General features: G+C 47.8%; 1 protein-coding gene across 1 annotated transcript; it reads right to left on the reverse strand.

The window, feature by feature from the left end:
* Positions 1-259: 259 nt before the first annotated feature.
* LOC111875143 (uncharacterized PE-PGRS family protein PE_PGRS10-like) lies at positions 260-775 on the reverse strand (the record flags this gene model as incomplete). The annotated part of the gene is made up of 1 exon (XM_023871205.1): positions 260-775. A coding segment is annotated over one exon (516 nt), but the record flags the coding sequence as incomplete, so codon positions are not given.
* Positions 776-1,037: the final 262 nt, after the last annotated feature.

The following is a 1,037-nucleotide window of genomic DNA, read 5'->3' on the forward strand; positions in this document are numbered from 1 at the left end:
ATAGACGTGCCGCAGTCGTCAAAGTATGCCAGTGGGTCAGTGATGAAAAATGAATTGAGATAAAAATCTTTCACAATACACATCTATGGCTCCTTTCTTCCCTATTGCCCTTCCGTGTTATTGTTTTGGTGGAGTAATGCTTCTTGGTGGTTGACAGATGAACTTCTCTTAGACCAGTTCGGTGCGCCGTACAGGTTATTTGTAACTACACCACTATCCGAATGTGCGCCATAAGAATCACTGTTTCCTCCACCCTCACCTCGTGCTCCGTAAATGTCACTTATCCCTCCAGCAAATCCACTTTCGGCCCTATTAAATGGTGCTCCGTAACTGTTGCTTGGCATTGTTATACTGCCCCCACCACAGCCACTAACTCCACATCCCCCTCCAGAAGGGGGGCCATAAGTATTGCTGACACCACCACAACCCCCACAGCCACCTCCACCAGCAGGCACACCACTTGGAGGATAGGGTCCTCCACCCATTTTCATTTTACCTACCCCACCTGATTTCTTTCCACTCCCCATCAACCCCATAACTTTGACAATAATGGATATCAAAAGTGACGTCATTCCAACCATCATCCCCTTGGCCGCCATCAGCTTGGCAGATCCGAGCATCATGGGTACCATCATCCCAAATTTGCCCATCATCATTAGACCCATCATCTTCTTCATTGCCATCAGCATCTTCTTGCCTCCCTTGCCCCCTTTCTTCCCCCCATGATGGCCTCCACCGTGACCTCCGTGATGACCCCTGCTTTTCCTTCCACGACCTGTTAAACACGAAACGGCAGGATCAGTCAGGCCAATGTATGGCAACGGACAATAAAGTGGCATATGGGTAAATGATTAAGTAATCGGTCGGTCTGTTATTTTGCTGATGGTCCTCTCCAGCATAGTAATTCTAGGTTTTAAAATCCTGTCAGGACCCATTATCCTATTTTTATTTTCAAGACTTCTACGTGTTTTGAAATGGGGCCTCCTTTTCGACTGGAGTAGGGGTCTGACTACTACTGGTCACTCCGCCTCTACTGG

The sequence above is a fragment of the Cryptotermes secundus genome, unplaced genomic scaffold (genome assembly GCF_002891405.2).
Source record: "Cryptotermes secundus unplaced genomic scaffold, Csec_1.0 C38449524, whole genome shotgun sequence".
In the NCBI taxonomy this organism is placed as follows: domain Eukaryota; kingdom Metazoa; phylum Arthropoda; class Insecta; order Blattodea; family Kalotermitidae; genus Cryptotermes; species Cryptotermes secundus.